The 17,551-nt window shown below is 39.3% G+C and overlaps 2 protein-coding genes across 7 annotated transcripts; one reads left to right on the top strand and one right to left on the bottom strand.

Moving 5' to 3' along the window:
• The first annotated feature begins 4,376 nt into the window (after positions 1–4,376).
• Positions 4,377–6,988, top strand: LOC112283683 (uncharacterized). 2 transcript variants are annotated; one of them, XM_024522731.2, is made up of 5 exons: positions 4,377–4,658; positions 5,075–5,122; positions 5,485–5,596; positions 6,292–6,365; positions 6,559–6,988. In XM_024522731.2, the coding sequence occupies exons 1-5, from the start codon at positions 4,392–4,394 to the stop codon at positions 6,679–6,681; spliced, it is 624 nt and encodes a 207-aa protein (XP_024378499.1). In that variant the 5' UTR covers positions 4,377–4,391; the 3' UTR covers positions 6,682–6,988. The 2 variants fall into 2 exon arrangements, with proteins under 2 accessions (XP_024378499.1, XP_073390861.1); XM_073534760.1 differs by lacking the exon at positions 5,075–5,122.
• A 196-nt stretch (positions 6,989–7,184) lies between these two features.
• LOC112283958 (uncharacterized) lies at positions 7,185–12,104 on the bottom strand. Of its 5 annotated transcripts, XM_090251099.1 has the most exons (5): positions 11,910–12,104; positions 11,372–11,580; positions 8,236–9,583; positions 8,008–8,098; positions 7,185–7,887 (listed from the first exon to the last, which is right to left on the bottom strand). In XM_090251099.1, the coding sequence occupies exons 3-5, from the start codon at positions 9,463–9,465 to the stop codon at positions 7,844–7,846; spliced, it is 1,365 nt and encodes a 454-aa protein (XP_090107225.1). In that variant the 5' UTR covers positions 9,466–9,583; positions 11,372–11,580; positions 11,910–12,104; the 3' UTR covers positions 7,185–7,843. The 5 variants fall into 5 exon arrangements, with proteins under 5 accessions (XP_090107225.1, XP_024379151.1, XP_090107224.1 ...); XM_024523383.3 differs by lacking the exon at positions 11,910–12,104 and having other exon boundaries at positions 11,372–11,781; XM_090251098.1 differs by lacking the exons at positions 11,372–11,580; positions 11,910–12,104 and adding an exon at positions 10,722–11,346.
• Between the last annotated feature and the right edge of the window lie 5,447 nt (positions 12,105–17,551).

Genomic DNA, 17,551 nt, shown 5'->3' with positions numbered 1-17,551 from the left:
TTCACGGACAGTATGGATAACATGTTCTCATTATCACCACTATGTAAAAGAATAGGAGTGAGGCACCAGTTAAAGTCATTCTGTGGTGTTGTTTTGGGTTGGCTGGAGTGTCATTTTCTTGTATTTCTTGTGTTTTTGAGAGTAGTAGTTCCAAATAAAAGTTAACAGTGAAGAGCCAGTCAGAAGAAAGAGAACGCATGGTAGAGATCCACAGGCAAGAACTATTCCGGGCTCGCAGTAATTCAATTTTGGAACTGAAAAAAGTGAAAGGTCAGTTGGTAATGGAACGAGAAAAGGCCGAGTTATTGGCGCAAGAGAAATTGGTATTGAGTGACCAATACAGATGTGAAACGGAGCAGTTAATGGCTGAAATTGAGGCCTTGAACGCCGAGGTGACAAGATTGGGAGAGGATTTAGTCAATATTGGTCAAGCACAAGTATCGAAGTTGCCAGTTCCCAAAGTTCCAAAAGAGAGGAGTCACTTTCAGCGCCAGTTGGAATTGAGAGATGCCCAGATCTTGAAATTGGAAGCTCAAGTCCGTGAATTGGGTGAGTACAATGAAGACCTTTTAGCTCAGTTGAGGCACAAGCCAATGGAAGGATTGGAAGAAGAAGAAGAAGATTTGCAGTTGGATCCGGAATCAGTGGAACCAATAACAGATACTATGGCAATTGATTAATTAGATAGGCCAGAGGAATCTTAATTTTTGTAGAGTTTTGTTAGATAATTTTTAGATAGGTATCAATTGAGTGTTTGCAAAGATGCTATACAGATAGGAGTGGAGCTATATAGAATAGATATTAATTTGTTTTTAAAAGATATTGGTAAAATATATTAATAGTCCATATAATAGGAAATTCAGGAGGAGGGATGAGTGATTTAGTTATTAAAAGCGATTAATTACAGAATTACGGTTAGAATATGGAGAATCAGGGGAAAGTATATAGGAGTTGTAGAAGTTAATTAAGGTGCTATCACTGTGATAGTGTAAGCCGGGGTAAGCTTCATGCTACCTCTTTTCTTTTGTTTGTTATTTTCTTTGAATAAGAGGATTGAGAGTTTTTGAATATTGTGAAGTGAATTATGGAATGGAAATATGATTGATATTATTTGAGAAGAAGAAAGTTTGAATGCTAAAATCTAATTATAGTTTAGCAGAGAGAATGACTCTGTGTTTGTGTGAAACATTGTAATGTGAATGGCAATTCTGTGTGAAGAATTCCAATGATTGGAACGAGGATAATTGTGTGCTGAAAGCTGTGAGGGTGCAATATTACAGTTGGAGATTATGAGGGTGAATATATTAGTGGAAATAGCAGTTATTGGTATGAATGAATTGCTGTAAGTAAGAGACCGATAAGGTGAAGGAGGAGATTATAGTTTCCTTGTGTGTTCAAATATTGGAAATAGAGACGATACATTCAGGAGGTAATTGATTGTGTGACCCTAACGTGAATGCTTAAGCAACTAGTCATTCCCCATATTCGAATCTCCTTATACAGGTTTATGCTCGGAGGTTTCTTCCGGAATAAGTAAAACAAGCAATCACACATAAGTTTAAGATTTTTATATGGTAATAAATTCAATAAATTCTTTCAATCAAAATCTTATTCTTGCTAAAGAATAGATATCCAACTTGTATAATGGTAATTTTTTTCTTAATTTATAAATAAATTTTAAATAATTTTAACATTTTTTTATGTATATACGTGCCTACTTGCTTGCCTAAATTTTTTTTAATAAAGATCAAAGAACCTTCATGACAAATTACATGACATCATAGTTTTACAACTAGAAAATTTGCAATTAGAAAAACAAGGACCAAAGAACCTTCATGAGAGCTAAAGAAAAAATGTTAGTATTAAAAGAAGGGATCTAAGAAGTCTAAAGCAAAGTGCCAATTGAAAAGAGGTCAAAATAAAATATTAGCATAATTAGACTACTATGTATTTAATTGGGATTGATTTTGAGACATGCCTAAATCAACTGAAAATTTCAACGACCAATACTAATATTTCCAACTTGTGAATTTGGTCCAAAACCTCACAATATTTATACCAATAGGGGTGCTACTCATCTACTATTAGATGTAAAACTTTCAAATTAGTGCTATGATGAATGAATTTATACAAAGTTACAACAAGGTACTAGCTTTGTATTTATCTTTCAAAACCTCAATCTTACATGTCTTTAAAGACATGATGTGAGAAGAATAAATCTTCATATTAGATAGATCTTATATATAATTTGAAAGAAGTGTATGGATTTATAAATTACATGACATCATAGTTTTGATTTCCTTGCAAATGTGACTTACAAAGAACATGTCTTTGAAATTGAGAGTACTCGAGTCAATAAAGGTATAGTTTATTCCTTGTAGTAGTTTTAATTTATTTGTTTTCAAATCTATAAGAAGTGATGTAAGAAGCAATTGTAATTCTAACATTGCATCAAATTATAATGTGTTGTAAATATCTTTGGCTTAAAAGATAATAGGAAGCTATACCCCCTACTTTAGTTGAAATGATCAACTATTTATTTAAATAATCTACACCAATTTGTATTTTTATAAATTATAGAATATCTAAATTCTTATCAAGTTGACGATTATAAAGAGAGTAGTGAGAGTTGACAAAGAATATGAAGTAATTGCTATTGCAAAGTTCATAACCAAAGTCTCGAAAGATGAAGAGATCTAACACCAAAGATTTTTTTTTTGGTGATTGCCAAAGTTACATAAGAAGATCCCACTACTATCATTACCAAAGTGCTAAACTACACCAATATCTATAATTAGTATTTATTATACTATTTACAATATATCTATAGAATATGAATGCTTAATTTATAATATGTATCATATTAAATAAATAAATATATTGATAATAGGATATTTAAAATAATATATATCATATTATTCAAATTTATATTTAAATAGTATGTAGACCATGCAAGATAAAAATAATAGTGCATTGCAATAATTTAGATTTATTTTACAATCTCATTATTTTGATGAAGGCAGAATCAACTTTATATTTTTATATTCTTTATTAGCGCTAATTTTGGTGTGGTTTAATTTCAAACATCTATGATTTTTAAAATCTCCTAATATTTTTTTTGACAGTAGTATATTTATACTATTGTAAATTACATTGTATAATTATTAGAAAGCCAATAACCAAGTAATTTATTTTTTGTTATAAACTATAACTTTTCAATATATCTTTTGAAGACCTATATTGATACATTGAGGCACAAATACTAATTATGTCAAATTTGAAGAAACCTTAAAGTACAAGGTGGCTTTTAATGTAAATAGAATGTTTGATCTAAGAGTACAAATTTTAATCTTTATCTAATCACTTCACTGCTCCTCTTCAAGATCTTTAACACTTTATTAAAACTAATGCCATGTGATCTTAGGTCTAGCTTTTGTGAGGTTCTATTAAGTAATAGATGTGATTCTATTTCAAAAAGTCTTGTTCATTTTGTTGTAGTTGAGCAAAAATCATTGATACAAATAAATAATCATTGAATAATGTTGTCTATAACTTCTTCCCTCATCTATCCTCTTTATCCTATAATAATTGACAATAAAAGTAGCAGAAGTGAATAGTGCATATCACAATCATAGAGCCCACATTCCATATATAGTTTATGTCACACTAATTAAGAATACACACTATTCAAGTTTACACACTAATTAAGGATATTGGTGTAGATAACCCAATGCTCTAATTGTCTGCTGATCACTTTCTTCATATTGGACGGTCTTGAATTTATCACATCTGCATATTTTTCTGAGGAACTCGACAGACAAACCACTTGTACTCAACTCGTTGATTCATGCAGGCGCTTAAGCAGTTCATCTTATGCACCTCTGCTGAAGGCCTCTTGCCAGCTTGAAACATGAGATTTCTGCGTCCACTTCCCAAATCAAGCTTCAAGCACAACAGTCTGCTAAGACCATTCTCAATTCACATTATTGTATTGGTCCTAGCAGACTGTGTGCTTTTTATTTGTAATTGTTTTAAAATAAAGGACTTGCTTTTTTTTTCCCACTACAACACACTTGTGTCTGTTTAGAGGCAGGGCTCTATTTCCTCCATTTTTACTCATGCCCATTAGTGTCAGACCTTTTTTTTTTAATTACTTAATCTCTCTACTCTTCATATTTATTTATTACCTTACTCCAATTTTTTTTTTTTTTATTGAAGAGGGCTTCACTGGAAATTGTCATAAAATAACACCTGCAGTGATTTTCACACCTAGCATTATTGCCTGTAAAAATATGGTTTACAAGAAGCATAAGAACAACACCACAATCTTGATACAAAGGTTTATGCAAGAGAGGTGAATGCTTTCGATACAACACAAGAAGAGAAAGATAATGCGAAAGAAAAAGAGAAAGGAGTTAAAGGAAGGAGGAGGAAAGAAAAGAGGGAGAGAGATTGGTACGGTTTGGGTTGGGGTGGAGGCTTGGGTGGGGGAGAAAGGCCCGGGGCCAGGTTCGGCAGGAAACCCTAAAAGCAAGCATCAGTGGGTGCTTGTGAGTTTGCAACGCCCAGATCATGCTCAGTCTCCTCATTCCTTTTTGTTGTGCTCGTCTCGCATTTGCTGCTCTGCTCTGCTCGATCCGTTTGCGGTTCATTGCCAGGTGTGCTTTGTCACACTCACATCCCTCCTCTCTCTCTCTCGCCACTACCATCTCACTGCATGTGTTGCGTCCGTTTCTTCTACTGCCCATTTGCTCACCATTGCTTGAGGAGCCTGTGTATTGTGTGCATGATGAAATCCTTCTCTTTGGTACATAGATGTGGCGTGAGGTTATCGGCCTAGAATTTTGTGCCAAGGCTTGTAGTTTGTCAGTTTTGGTTGGCTGGGAAATTTTCTGTTGTGGGTTTCTCAAGGTCTTGTAGATTCGCGCCTAGGGTATTGGCTGTTTCTCGAGTGAATTGTTAAGGTTTGTGGGGTTTTGGGGAAATTGGGTAGAGATTTTCCGGTTTTGTATGGGTTTCGTTGCCCTGGTGATGGGTTTGGGATGAATCAGCTGAATGTGATCATGCTGTGAAGGATATTTTCCTGGGCTTTGTGGTCATCGGCGTTGTTGGCCTTGCAAAGGTCCCGATCTTCTTACATCATCTCGCGTGAATTATGATGGAATATCTTTGTTGTGTTATTCTCTGTCATGAATTGTGTGTTTCTTCACCATTTGCTTGGTAGTGGCAAGCTTATTTCTCAGATCTGTGGATGAGTTTCGCTGGTGACTGTATTATTACAGCTTTCCTTTTCACCGGAGATCAGTTTGATGACAATTTTCCTACCGAATGCAATTAAGCATGGTAATGTCATAGCAGGGTCCGCGAAAACATACATTAGTTTTCTCTTCTATTTGCCTTTTGTGCCAAGCTTAGCATTCAGTGTGAGACAGAGGTCATATTTGAGATGGTGCTTATTCGGAATGTTTGGTGTGGCGAGTTTAGGACGGGTGCAAGTGGTTATCAACAAGAATGGCAGCGTTTCAGAGGCTGGGCGCATCGAGCAGGCTGCTCCGAAATGCTCCATCCCAGCTGACACAGACACGCAGTTTTGCAGGTAAATTTTAAATTCAACCTCATTAACTCCTACAGATATTTTACCATCTTCAAGCTGCCATGGGGCCTCTAGTAAAGGACATGCAAGGTTTGAAAAGTGTATGTAGTGTCGAGTGCTGAGTGGCAGTATGCCCAGTGGAAGGAAAACGATGATTTCGAAAAATGGATTTGGTTGTATACTCTTCAGTTGAGCGCTTACCTCTTACGAGGATACTGAGGAAAGGGAGTGAAAAGAAAATAATTGCGGCTTGACAATTTCATTTGGTGTACTAGAGCTGCCCCTCTTTAGAACAACTATAAATACTTTTCTTTCCCACCCCACTTCACCCCACGCCCCGTTCTTTTTTATTTTATTTTTGTTTGATTTGTCTTCTTTTTGTCTTTTGAAGTTTTTGGAGGGTTAGCGATGTACACCATGATCTATCCTTGTATTGCCTGAATGGCATAGTCTTACCCTTGTGGTTGGCAGGAGTTGGATTGCTTATGATACTGTCTTACTCCGAAGTCAGTCATAGTGAAACAATTTCTTTTCTTTTCTTTTTTTTTCTTTCTTTTTTCCACGAATAGGTTTATGTGAATCATCAAGAATTAGATATTACAGCAACCAAATTGTTTTATGACTAGGACATGGTCAAAAATTACTTCACACTATCGTATGCCTGGCATAATATGTTGCACTGGTTGTTTTTGACTCAGCTGATGCTCATGGACCAGCGAAGGTTCCAATGTGGGCTGCTCCTGGGAGCCCCTCCACATGGAAGGAAGAACACGTAAGCTTCTGTTAGTGTTCCTGTTTATGACGATTGCAGTTTATATTCCTTGTGATCAGTATGAGTATATTGTCTATTTATCATAGGACACTAACTTTAGGACCTTACGACTTTCAGAATCTATGGGAACTTCATTTTCAATAAGCGTTGCTTTAAATTTCGTCGTTACTGATCAATAACTGTATTGCTCCAGTTTGTGTTTGTTTCACTAGCAGGATGGGGAGCTCTGTTCTATGGTGGCTACAAGTTTTTCACTAGCGGTTCCAAGAAGGGTGCTGCTGAAGTCGTTGAACAGGTTAAAGCTGGAAAGCACTGAGGGCGAAGTAAAGCTGTTCTGTTTTACTGAAGAACTTTGAGTTCTGTAGATGAAATATGTTGGCATGGATTTTAGTGTAGAGGTTTCACACCCGGGGCCTGTATTGAATTGCTACCTAGTGATTCAAGGAGCATGTTGCAGTGTTGATGTCTTAAATCACTGTTAGCAGTCACAGTTCGCTTTTAGATGTTTGAGGCGTCCAGTGCACGGTTTATTTCAACCAGTGACACGCGCATTTTACACTAATGTAAAAGTGATGTTTGTGGCATCATCAGTGCTTGAAAAATGAAAGGGAAATTTCTAAATATATCATCTCGTGTTTATTTGTTTGATTTTGCCATGAGAAATTCTTGAAGTTATGTAATGGTCATAATTGATAACATCATTACAGTATTAAATATTTGAAGTAATTATACTCTCCACTTGGACGCATTCATTTATTACACACACTTGGCGGACCAAAATTTAATTTTGCAGATTGTGTACGTGACCGACAGTCCGTATCAAGGGCAATTTGAGAGTTTAATGATGTTGTTTTAATAAATGATTAGTCGATCAATATTTCCTACATGGAACTGCATGCTTCTGAGAAGAGGCACGCTGTCACAGCAATTGTCTGGACAGAGTATGCGGGCACTCCACCTCGTCGTGCATCTACGTTAACCTTTCTGTGCATAGTCACAGTCCAAAAAATATTTTAAAACTTCATTACGGTGCCCACACTTGTTACTTGCGATTGCACCCCTCTCCTCCGCAACCAGCTACACGTAACTTGCCGGCGGCGAGGAATACTGCAATTGATGTCAGATTTTTTTTTCTTCTGCTGTACAGAATTCGACTGCTGTCTTCAACCACAGTTGACGGGAGTTGCCACAATTGTGAATGATCACCTGTGCCACGACTTCTCCCATTTCTTTCTCGTTCTTTCCAGGGTCGCCTTCGCCGAGAAACTCCTTCATTATGAGATTGTCTAAGGATTTTGTCAACGTATAACATTTCTTGTTGGCCTTTTGTGTACTGTACAATGGAATTCTTTGATCCCTGAGGAGGATGCGGATGACAACCCATGCAATAGGTGTTGTCATCCGACACCGTGTTTGTCATTTCGATCAACGTTACAACGCAGCAGCTGATTGCCACTCCCCCAACTTCCACCAAATCATCACAACTCGACCTTCAACTTGCCTGACAAACATAAACTTGATCCTGCAATCAGACGAAACCAACAATTAAGCCCTGATTTGCATGAAAAACAGCACCTGCATTAAAATCGGTAAGATTGCTGAGGGCAATGTGGAAGTAATTGAACAGCAATGAGGGGCTTACCGTGACTGACCTGCGATCCAAACCCCAAGCCTTGCCTGCCTTGAATGAACCCCATCTCAACCACACTTTGCAGATCTCCGTTTCCACAAACCTGCATAGCAAAAAACATCAAAATAGGAACGTCAGCCATGATCAAAGCCCTGATTTCAGAGCTGCGGTGATCTCACATAGACGGAAAACTAGCCATGGATCACTTCAGCATGGCAATCTATTGAAGCATGTCGGTACCTGAGACAGAGGGTCGCCGAAATCATCCGCAGAAACCAAAGATCCCAGCGTCGGCATGCTCATGGAATGACGCAGATACGCATCGCAGACACTCTCTGCCCCCCTCATATCCAAACTGCACCCTGAGGACATGTGCATGGAGTGGTGGACTTGGCCATGATGCATTTCCCCGTATCCGCAAAGTGGGTCAGGACCCAGCAACGTCGTCTCCGGAGATCGTGACTGTAGCATGTCTTTACCCAGGAGGTCGTAGCTGTAGTCGAGCCGGGGATTGACGGCCGCCAGCTTCATGGACAGAAACTCAATCTGACGCTGGAGCGACTGCACGTAGTTGATGATCTCGTCCAACATGACGGCCTTCCCCGTGATCTTGCTACAGCCAGGCACGAGATCTTGCAAAAACTTCATGCGCTCGCTTATCTTTTCTCTTCGGACCCTTTCAGCAAGGCTGTGGCTGTCCGTGGCTTGGCCTCGTCGTGCTCGGACGTGAATGTAATCTTGCTTAGAAAGGTCTTGAGGAGGTTTCGAGGTGGCCTTCAAGGACCTGGGACTGGCAGAGTCGCCTGAATTCTCACTAGCACTGCGCTCCGCCTTGACAAGGCCCGATCGCTGCCGCTTCAGGGAGGTTTGTTCGTTAGCTTCCAGGGACTTGCTGTTTTTCCCGTCGGAGACAACGGATGACGTCGACGTCTTTCCTTTTTCCTCCGCTATTGAAGAGCCTTTACGCTTTCGTGGCGGCGCTGCGCTCCGGTTGGACTGCAGTCCAGTTTGCTGGGAGCCGGAAGAATTCTCCTGCGAGAGTCCGTCGCTAGACTCGTTCAATGCTGACGCTCTAGCGCGATTTGCTCCCTCAATGGCTTCCAGCCCAGCCTCTAAGTTCGGGTGAGCCTCGTCACGCTTGAGATTCATCTCCTCCTCCCCAAACTGGCTCATGTCCGAGTTGGTGCCCATGTTACCCAGCCGGTTGAAGCTGGAGCTTCGAGGGATTTTGATCTCATTTTTAAGCATTTCTCGTAGTTTCCCCGTGTCGAAGGCTGAATATGTTTGGGGCCGCTGCGCATAGTTCGAGCTGCCGAATGTGGAATACTTGGCCGCTCGCTCCGCGAAACTGGGATCGTACGACAATTGTTGTAGGGAGTGCTGCGTGCTGACCTCGTGAAGCGCCTGACCTCCTATGCTGGGATCCATGGCGAGGCTAATAGGATATTCCACTGCCCTGAGCTTGTCCATTGAAATGCTGGAACACCACCAACTGCACTAAAACGTAGAACAATTGTTTTCGTTACACCCCTGCCGACGTCCTAGAGATGTGATCTTCACTTAACACAATAGTCAGGTTCGTGATAGCCTGGCAAAAACGCGCACTATTTCTGTCAGAATAAGACAACGTGATACTTGTGTCGCAGCAGGTCAATTGCGTGTGAAGACTTAAAGCTACAGGGGTGAGACAACGAGAGAGAGAGAGAGAGAGAGAGAGAGAGAGAGCACTCAGATTCTCCGAGAAATGAAGGACACGAACATTCGATAACGACACTAATCCAGTGGGATTGTAAATTTTAAGCTTTTACAGAAGGAAGAGCGATCCCTCGCGTTCAGAACTTTTCGAACGGTTCATCCCTAGAAGTCATTCTCTGCAAGCGTTCTAATGCTAAGAATTAGTTATCACTCGTAACTTCAGAAGGATCTTTCTCAGAATTCTATCACTGTGGCATCCAGGATACATGTGGAAGTGTTCTCAACCAGGTGTGCCATCGTGCTGGCCGTGGTAGCAGCAAGAGTAGGAAGCTAGGAAGAAGCTCACAGACTTCAGAAACCCTCTGCAATAAAGATCGCAGAGGTAAAACGATTCACAAGAAAACCCAAATGCGTGCAGCAGTTAAAGAAAGGGTAGAACGGACATTCCGACACTGGGTCTCAGAAATCAGAGAAATAATGTATTGTGATCAAGTTGGGTAAAACGAGGTTGCACACAATGCACGGTGCCATGATATCCAATACTTCAGACAATTTTCTGAGATATGATCGGAATGCGTGACTTTGAAGCTTCTGTCCAGAAACCCAGCTTGGACCAGCTTGGACCAATTTGGATAAACCTCTATGGCCAGCTGCGACACACCAGCTCGCGATTACTACAGCTCAAAGAGCCACAGGGCAGCATCCAAAAGACTGTACTTCTCTTGAGACTTGATCTAGAAGCGAACCCATGACTTGATTAACAAAACATTCACCAAATCGATGTGGTCATGTATATTGGCCTTGGGATGAGAAAAATAGCCATACTCAATTGCAACAAATTAATTCCGCGGCAGAATGGTTATAACACTAATAAGTAGGAAGAGTAAATCACAATGAAAAGGTGACCAGAGGGTGCTAGCCAATCCTGCGCAGGCAATGTTGCAGCGACATTAAGTGCGATCAGTGCAATCTAGGGAAGGGAATAGAAGTAATTAAAGAGTGATCAGATTCTGGGCCGACGTTTGACAGACCCGCGAAGAACCGACAATGCGAACGTAGAGGATGATCGCATTTGGGGTTCACACACAGCTGCGGAGTGTGGAAGATTTAGTTACATTCTGACACAGAACCTATAAGCTAGAGCTCACCGACCGCATGAAACAAAAACTAAGTGAGGAAATAATTCATTTGACTAGTCTTACACGATCTCTAGTCACCGTCGGTAACGATGGCTAGAGGAATGATTAAGGAGTGAAATGAATTGGCGTCTGAAGTTGTGGCTGGCAGGAGAGATGTGAGGAAGAAAGTGGTGGAATGAGACGACTAAATGGTGCTCCTCCAGCAGTACTAGCTCCAGCTGCAATTACTGAAGGTGTTGGTTGTGAGCAAGAAACGGCTTCTCAAGTGCAATGAATTGTCTGAGCGCACCGATATGAATAAGGCGAGGACAGGCCACTCATTGCGGTTTCTTACACGGGAAAGCCATTCGGCCCATTGCGCAGTACTCATGGCTCATTCTTTTTCCATCAAGCCCTCTAGTGAGTGGGTGCCATCACTACCTCTTCCGTGCATACTTGTGTGCCCTCCTGACCTCTCACTCTCTCGATGGCATCACAGACAACTCAATCTCCCAGACACAAAACTCACACGCTGACTAATCGATCACCACAGCTTCCGTTACCTCTGATCTGTTCCCGCGCCTGTTGGTCTTGCTCGTGTGCAACCCACCAGCACTGATGATGGCCTGGTCTGGTCTCTGCCAACAGCTTTGTACTTCAAAGCTCCCGAGATTCAAGACTCGATGTCTTTGATAAACCCAGACTGGAGCTCCAGCACACAATGACGCTGTCGCACACTCTACCTTCTTCCTGATTAATCCCCTTGCCACCGCTGCGCTCACACCTTATACAGGTTCATTAGGGGCTGTACGTATTGTATAAGAGCAAAAAACAAGCATCATCATTGCTGATATTGAGCTACGTTGCTACCACGCCACCGATTCAAAGAGAAAAAGCTAATTTAACCAGTGGCATGCCTTCCAAACTCTGCTGAGGGGGGTGGTTGACTATGATCCACCGGTCAGGGACACAGGCAAGCATTAATCGGTCCGAGCCGGGCCTTCATGACGGCCATCATTTAACCTGATGAACAGAACGAGGCCCCTTGGAGACCATGCACACGGACTTCGACAACCACTTGACAGAGCAGAGAAGGCTTACGTCTCGATAGCTGGTTGCTGTGTGGAGGCTATCGGAGCGCACTGCTGCGGAGGGTGCGGCCATTTCTCTGGCAACAAAATTGGTTGTCATCTTTTACATACTATCTTCCTCCCTCGCAGATTCCCCCGCCTCTTTCTCCAAGTCTTTTACCTTTAGCGTTTGGCTTTTCACCGAAGGGCTGGCTGGGGAAAGTAACCCATCTTTCGAAAGATTGAATCGGAAGATGGGTTAGATAGTAACTCGTCCCCCATACGCTGGACCTCGAAATTCCAACGTCTGTCGCTTCTCTCCCTCGATTTTTACTTTTCTGCGACTGCCGCCGGGCCTCGTCACGCTCGCCCATGACGACGTCGACATGGGCGATACCGCTGCCGTTGCATGCTACTCCAAAGACCGTAGCTAAACACATTCTAGTTCAAATTAGGCTGCAAAATGCCAGTCACGTCCTTTTTGTAGTGCACTTTGCACTTTGCAGAGTTGGAATTCCGTGAATTGTCAGCCATGCATGACTGAATTGCATGGTGCCATTTCCTTCTTCCGATGACTGTGAGCCGGTGCCAAGCCTGACTTGCCCCCATGCAGTCTTTCATGCCCTCTCCCTGTTCTTTCCGCTCTCCACTACGATAATCCCTGTGGCTAGGATGATGCCATGCACGCTTTTGTCATGCTCCCTGGGATTCCCAGTTTGGTCCCAAACCCTAGCTGTAGCTGCGTTATGCAGGCTACAGGCACAACTAGCCAATATTGATCTCTAATCGTTCTGTCTTAAGATTTTTCTCACCTTTTGCCGTCGTAAAAATCTTTCCATTTTAGTTTTAAAATCTGACTTTAAGGGACCGTTTATTTATTAATGTAAAATTCGCTTGCAGGTCGCTTTTTTTTCTTTTTCTTTTGAAATCAGTAATTCAAGCTACTTGCTGCAATCGAACTACTCCGGGATCCAACCCCTGCTCAGATTTGAGAAACCGAATTCCTCACCAACAAGCTCAACAACAAAAGATCTCGACAATAGGAAAACCCGCGAGAGAGGATTCCTTATCTTCCTTACATCGAAAATTGGCATGAACCATAAATAACAGAAACGAGTTAGATAAATCGGTGTTAAAATGTTTAAAGAAAAAAGAAAAAAGAAAAACGCTTATATCCTTCAGGAATAAAAGGGGGGAATGGACTATTCGGTGCCGCAGAATCACTGGCCAGAAACCATGGATGGAGCAGAAGCGCGAGGACCCGCACACGCAAAATCTGTCGATAGAAGTGGGATACTGCTCTGCTACAGTGACGGGTGCTTCTTTTGTGCTGGGCGGGGCCGAAGCCTCACCTCGCCCGCTACTGTTGCCAATGTGCGACGTGAGCGTGAGGAGGATTCTAAACTAGGCAGACTGGCGGGACTCAGACCCCCCCAGAGTGATGCACCCCCCACCAGCCAAGGAACAAGCTTAGTGGACAACTGCACTCTCCTTCCCTCCTGTTTCACAATCCCATCTTACAATCCTGCCCCGCTGCCCGCTGCGAATCTATTTCCCTCCCGCACCTTATTATTAGCTCATTGTGTTCCATGCGTTTGCCTATAACTGGACCCCTTCAGAGTGTGGAAAATTAGCCGTTTTACTTATTTAGACCCTCCCCAGTTCGTCTTTTAACGCAATGCAGCAACCCACACAAACTGACTGGGAGCTCACCATTGTGATCCATCGGAACGGCGGTGGAGTGCTTTGCGCTTCCGAGGTGAGTGCATCTCCCCGTAGGATTCCTGCAGAAAGTATGAGAATATTCCCTTATGCCTCTTTGCTTCTTTCCACATTCATATGCAAAGGCAACTGAAACAATGTAAAAACACTCTGCCCCCTCCCCCGCCTCGGCTTAAACTTAGATGAATGAATGAAGCGTCTACGTGGACTTGAGATTGTTCGTTCATCCTGAATGGCGTCATTCTTCTCAGTGACGCTGACGGCCGTCCTCTGCCGTGGACTCTGTTGGCTGCCGCAGCCCCGGCCAGGTACGCCCCATCTTCACCCGTCCTTTCGTACCCCCCGCTCTCCCTTGAGTAAAGGAACACCCACCTTCTCCAAATGGCAAGTTTTTGCCACCCTGTACCCGCTGTGCGGTCCGGGGTTTGACCTTGCATCCGCGCGACACTTGTCCACTTCTGGAGTCACTCCCGAGGATGAACGTGGGAGTGTGTTGAGTGGATGTGGTGGGGACAATCATCCATCTATACATCTGTTGATGGATGAATCATCCACTATCTGATTTCATGTATTCATCCATCACGACGGGGCCCATTTTGGAGTGCTGGAACGGATGTGGCAGACATAATCATGATTGGATGAAGATATGTGTTCATCCAACCACTCCGGGGCTAAAAGGCAATGAACACCTTTTCCTGCAAGAGAAAGCTTTCTTTTTATTATCTAAAGTTTTAAAAAGTAGCTTTCTAAGGTTCACGTTGATGTTCCCCATTCACTCAGAACTTGGCTTCGCTATTCTTAAAATATCAACTCTTTGTACTGTTCTCAGCTTCTGTGCAACGTCAACAAGAGTTCACTGAAGAATTTTCATAAACAAATAGAAACAATAAAATTGAGCACCTAGAATTGCAATATCTCAAGTTAAATATTTGTGAAAAAAATTCGTACTATGTCATAGCCAAGAACCAAAATTATTAGATTCTCTCTTTGGGAAACTTCTAAATAAGCGGTATATGTTTTTCCAGTTAAACTGTGTTCACTGAAATGTTAAATAATGTTTTTTATTCCATAAATAATTAAATAACCAATGTAAAAAACTTGAATCAATTTTTTTTGATTAATTTCATATTCTCCTACAGTATACGTAATAAGAAATAAAAAATATTACTTTGTAATTTATATATATTCAGTATTGTTTGTGCCCTCCAATAGCACACCATTAGGATATTGGAACAATCTAGTAATTTAATTATAGAGTCCAATCAGGCTTATTTCAAAACACATTTCTAATTTTAAAGAGATAGATTGACATGTAGCAATATTGAGTGCTGTAAATGTGTATTTAGAAGTGCTGTTGCATCATCAAGAATCTTTGACTCCCTTCTTGTCGCTGCTTAACAATAAGGATCACAATAAGGAAACATTCTTTTTCAACATTACCCTGTGTGATTTTGTAAAATCTTCCCATTTTTCTTCTTACCTGATCCCATTTTGCAAACTACAAATTTAGACTTGTAGGTATGTTTTTACAGTTCTGATTGTTTGCAATATATATAATTTGAGGTTTTCCAAATCCTTGATTAAAATACATAAATAAAATTTAGTATGTATATATGTTTATAAATGAAATTTTTAATATTTTTTTCATATGCCTTTTTTTTTTCAAGCTTAGAAGTTTAGAAACACGTAAATATATATATATATATATATATATATATTATGTGGCTAATATCACCACAATTTGCCATCTACTACATGTCATTACAATTTGTGCTAATACCACTAAAACTTATTTTTATTTTTTAATGAATTTATATTTATGTTTTATATGATTTGAAAAAAATAAATACATTAAAAATATTACATCTTCTTTTATATATATATATATATATATATATATAGAAAATATTACCTCTTCTAAGTTTTTCTCAAAAAAATGAATCCAAAGAAAGAAAATTCAATATATTCTTGTGTCACTTGAAAACATTAGAAAGTCACTCAAAGATGGTAATATATTGAATTAGAATAGCTATTGCCAAAGACAAGAAGATTAGAAAGTCTTGAAACAAGATTAAGGACTATAAAGTGTTGATAAGAATGAAAAAGGCTTCACTCTTGCATCCATATATACTATCTAAGTATGAGCAATGTGGAAATATTCTATAGGACCTTCAACTTGTATTTACTTTGTAAAGCACATATCTTAACTTATAAGATAAGTTTTCTATATGTCCACTATATAGCTAGCTTGTTTTACAAGCAACCAACACATGTGATATATGATTAATTTATTGACCAAGTTTCTAACCTATCAATCAAGTATAAACACATGTAAAGTCAAAACTATTTCTATGAAACTTTTAAGAAGCTTTTCTAAAAGTTATTATGAAATTAATCTACTTTTACCTACTTCTATTTAATTATGTACATAATTATTGGAATAAATATGTATATTTGTGACATTATTCTCTATTTTAGATAGAAATTCAATGAAAAGCAATCATCATCTTTTCAAAGTTTTTGCTATTTTTTAAGATTTGTATAGAAGTAAATTCCTTCTTCAAAGCATCAAAGAATGCTTTAGCTTCTTTACTCCATTCAAGTTTGTCATTACAAATCAAATGTATAAATGAAGCTGTAACTTGAGAAAAATTCTTGATAAAGTTCAAATAGTAATTAAGAAAGCTCAAAAAGCATTACACATCTCTTATTGTTTATAGAGTCTTTCAATCTATGATAATTTGGACCTTCTTAAGATCCATCATAAGACCATCGTTTGAATGGCGTATAAAGTTTTTAACTAAGTTCTTGTCAATATATTCCTTGAGTGCAATCAATTCATTTTACGATAAGCTATAGATCGGCTCAAATAGTAGTTGAGCTCCTTCTTGCAAATAAATTGAATAATCATAAGATCAATACTCTAAAAGAATATCTATAATTTTCTTTTAAAAAATGTCTCAATAATCTTTGTATTGGCTAAGAATATCACTTGAGATCTTTTTTCTATTAATAATAGGTGTGGAATTTATAGCAAAAGTTTATCCTTCTTTTGAAGTATGTATGAAAGCTCTCACATCTATCAATAATAGTTTGGATATATTAGTCTTATGAATTTCTACTTGCCTTGCAAAATCTTCAGCTAAACTACAAGAAAAATTAATGCTACCAGAAATCTAGTCTATTTGAAGGTTATACTTTTTTAGCCACAATAATCTTAAAATAATTAGATTAAAAAGATATTTAATGATATTAAATATTATTACATTATTATAACCACTAATTACTATATTTAGATAAATAATTTTATGGATTACATCTCTAAAAGATAACAACTATCAATTACTTCTATGTGCACAAATTTGGTTTTTTTAACTAAGGATATATCTTATTTTTGACAGAGTCTTTGTCTATAAAATATATTGAGGCTCTCAAATCTACTAAGGTTAAGAGTTTGTGATTTTTTTTGTCTTAAAAAAACTTCTATTGGAAAGTAAGATGAAGGATTTGAAGAAAGAATGGGACCTCTACTAGATGTTAGGTAAGATTTTAGCTACATGGTTTCTATTGTAGCTAGAGAAACTTATTTTTTGACACCTTGTCCTCTTTGGCAACTATGCTCTCTATTTTGTGATTACATTGTTTGTTTAAACAATGTTGAGGAGTGTGCTTGGGTTCTATATAATATAAGCATAAACATTCTTCATGATAATGTGTCTTTTCTTATCTAATAAGAGATTTAAAACATACTATGTCAATTTGCATATGCTTTAGCTTGGACGAATAAGCTTCCAACAACTTAGAAGATATCACCATGAATAAACTTATACTTCTTCAATCAAATCTTTGTTCTTGGCATCTTTCAAAGATTCAATTTTTGCATGCAATGGCTTAAGCAATAAATTACTCCAATGAATTTGCTCTTTGTATTGTTAATAATAAATCTTTGAC

Source organism: Physcomitrium patens, chromosome 6 (assembly GCF_059467195.1).
Source record: "Physcomitrium patens ecotype Gransden chromosome 6, ASM5946719v1, whole genome shotgun sequence".
NCBI classification, from domain to species: domain Eukaryota; kingdom Viridiplantae; phylum Streptophyta; class Bryopsida; order Funariales; family Funariaceae; genus Physcomitrium; species Physcomitrium patens.
The sequence above is the reverse complement of the archived record's forward strand: the minus strand, read 5'-3'. Positions and strand labels throughout refer to the sequence as shown.

What these genes read in the sequence shown, in the direction of transcription:
- LOC112283958 (XM_090251099.1), bottom strand. Translation starts at nt 9,465, where the DNA reads ATGGACAAGCTCAGGGCAGTGGAATATCCTATTAGCCTCGCCATGGAT. An exon ending in TCGGCGACCCTCTGTCTCAG is followed by an intron (nt 8,099 to 8,235) that starts GTACCGACATGC and finishes TTTGCTATGCAG; the next exon opens with GTTTGTGGAAACGGAGATCT. An exon ending in TGGATCGCAGGTCAGTCACG is followed by an intron (nt 7,888 to 8,007) that starts GTAAGCCCCTCA and finishes GTCTGATTGCAG; the next exon opens with GATCAAGTTTATGTTTGTCA.
- LOC112283683 (XM_024522731.2), top strand. Translation starts at nt 4,392, where the DNA reads ATGCGAAAGAAAAAGAGAAAGGAGTTAAAGGAAGGAGGAGGAAAGAAA. An exon ending in CGTTTGCGGTTCATTGCCAG is followed by an intron (nt 4,659 to 5,074) that starts GTGTGCTTTGTC and finishes CATGCTGTGAAG; the next exon opens with GATATTTTCCTGGGCTTTGT. An exon ending in ACAGACACGCAGTTTTGCAG is followed by an intron (nt 5,597 to 6,291) that starts GTAAATTTTAAA and finishes TTTTTGACTCAG; the next exon opens with CTGATGCTCATGGACCAGCG.